This window comes from Fibroporia radiculosa, assembly GCF_000313525.1.
Source record: "Fibroporia radiculosa TFFH 294 genomic supercontigs, scaffold27844, whole genome shotgun sequence".
NCBI lineage: Eukaryota > Fungi > Basidiomycota > Agaricomycetes > Polyporales > Fibroporiaceae > Fibroporia > Fibroporia radiculosa.
Genome location: NW_012133506.1, coordinates 68,000 through 68,771, shown reverse-complemented (window position 1 = coordinate 68,771; position 772 = coordinate 68,000). Strand labels below are relative to the sequence as shown.

General features: G+C 50.5%; 1 protein-coding gene across 1 annotated transcript in view; it reads left to right on the top strand.

Moving 5' to 3' along the window:
• Nucleotides 1–766, top strand: part of FIBRA_08083 (uncharacterized protein) — a gene marked incomplete at both ends in the record, with an annotated part of 1,434 nt that extends 668 nt beyond the window's left edge. Inside the window, 3 exons of the mRNA XM_012329740.1 lie at nucleotides 75–286; nucleotides 559–615; nucleotides 671–766. Of these exons, the coding sequence (XP_012185130.1) occupies nucleotides 75–286; nucleotides 559–615; nucleotides 671–766 (365 nt within the window). The remainder of the gene's footprint in view (nucleotides 1–74; nucleotides 287–558; nucleotides 616–670) is intronic.
• Between the last annotated feature and the right edge of the window lie 6 nt (nucleotides 767–772).

The following is a 772-nucleotide window of genomic DNA, read 5'->3' as shown; positions in this document are numbered from 1 at the left end:
GAGCGAGAAGCGTATGTAACCTTTGCCCTTGCGCTTCTTGGCCCCGATGTGAACTGATATGTGCTCCATCATAGTGGAATTTGCGACTCTTACGCTCAACCCCGCCACGAAACAGCCAAAGGCAAGAATTTACAAGCCCGCGGAGGTCGATGCGCTGTTGGTAGAACAGGGTTTAGCAAAGAAGGACGAGGACTCCGAGATCGATGCGAGCTGTATAACGGAACACTTAATGGATATGGTTATTGTACACGATGTGGGCATTGTCCTCCCCACGAATCTGGGGATGGTGACCAGTGGGAAGAGAGCATTTATTAATTTCTGTTCAAGGACGTGCGTAATGAGGGAACCAAGACGCTTGCGTCCTCAGCATGCGGAAGGTCGTGTCAATGAGAATATTCACACTGAAGCGTTCAAGTGACACTACCCCCTTCCCCGAGAGCGACCCGGAGAGCGCGGGGCTGGAGAGCGGGGAATCAGTGTTAGAGAGCCAGCCTGGGTGAGTCTGAGTCCGATAATCGATAGAACACTGTGGAGATGTGTGTGCTGACTTTCGTCTAGCATACCCCGACGGTGTTCTTGTCAATTTTTCTCATGCTGATGTTCATGACATACAATGTGCGTGTCGACATCGTTGCACTCCTCGGGTGTCTAATGACCATTTTCCTTACAGGCTTATTTGATTCTCGCTGTTGTTGTGGGAGAAGCTGCCGGACACTTTATTTTTGGCTCTCGTATGGATCTAACGGCAGATTGTCCGGCGCTGTAGATGGTT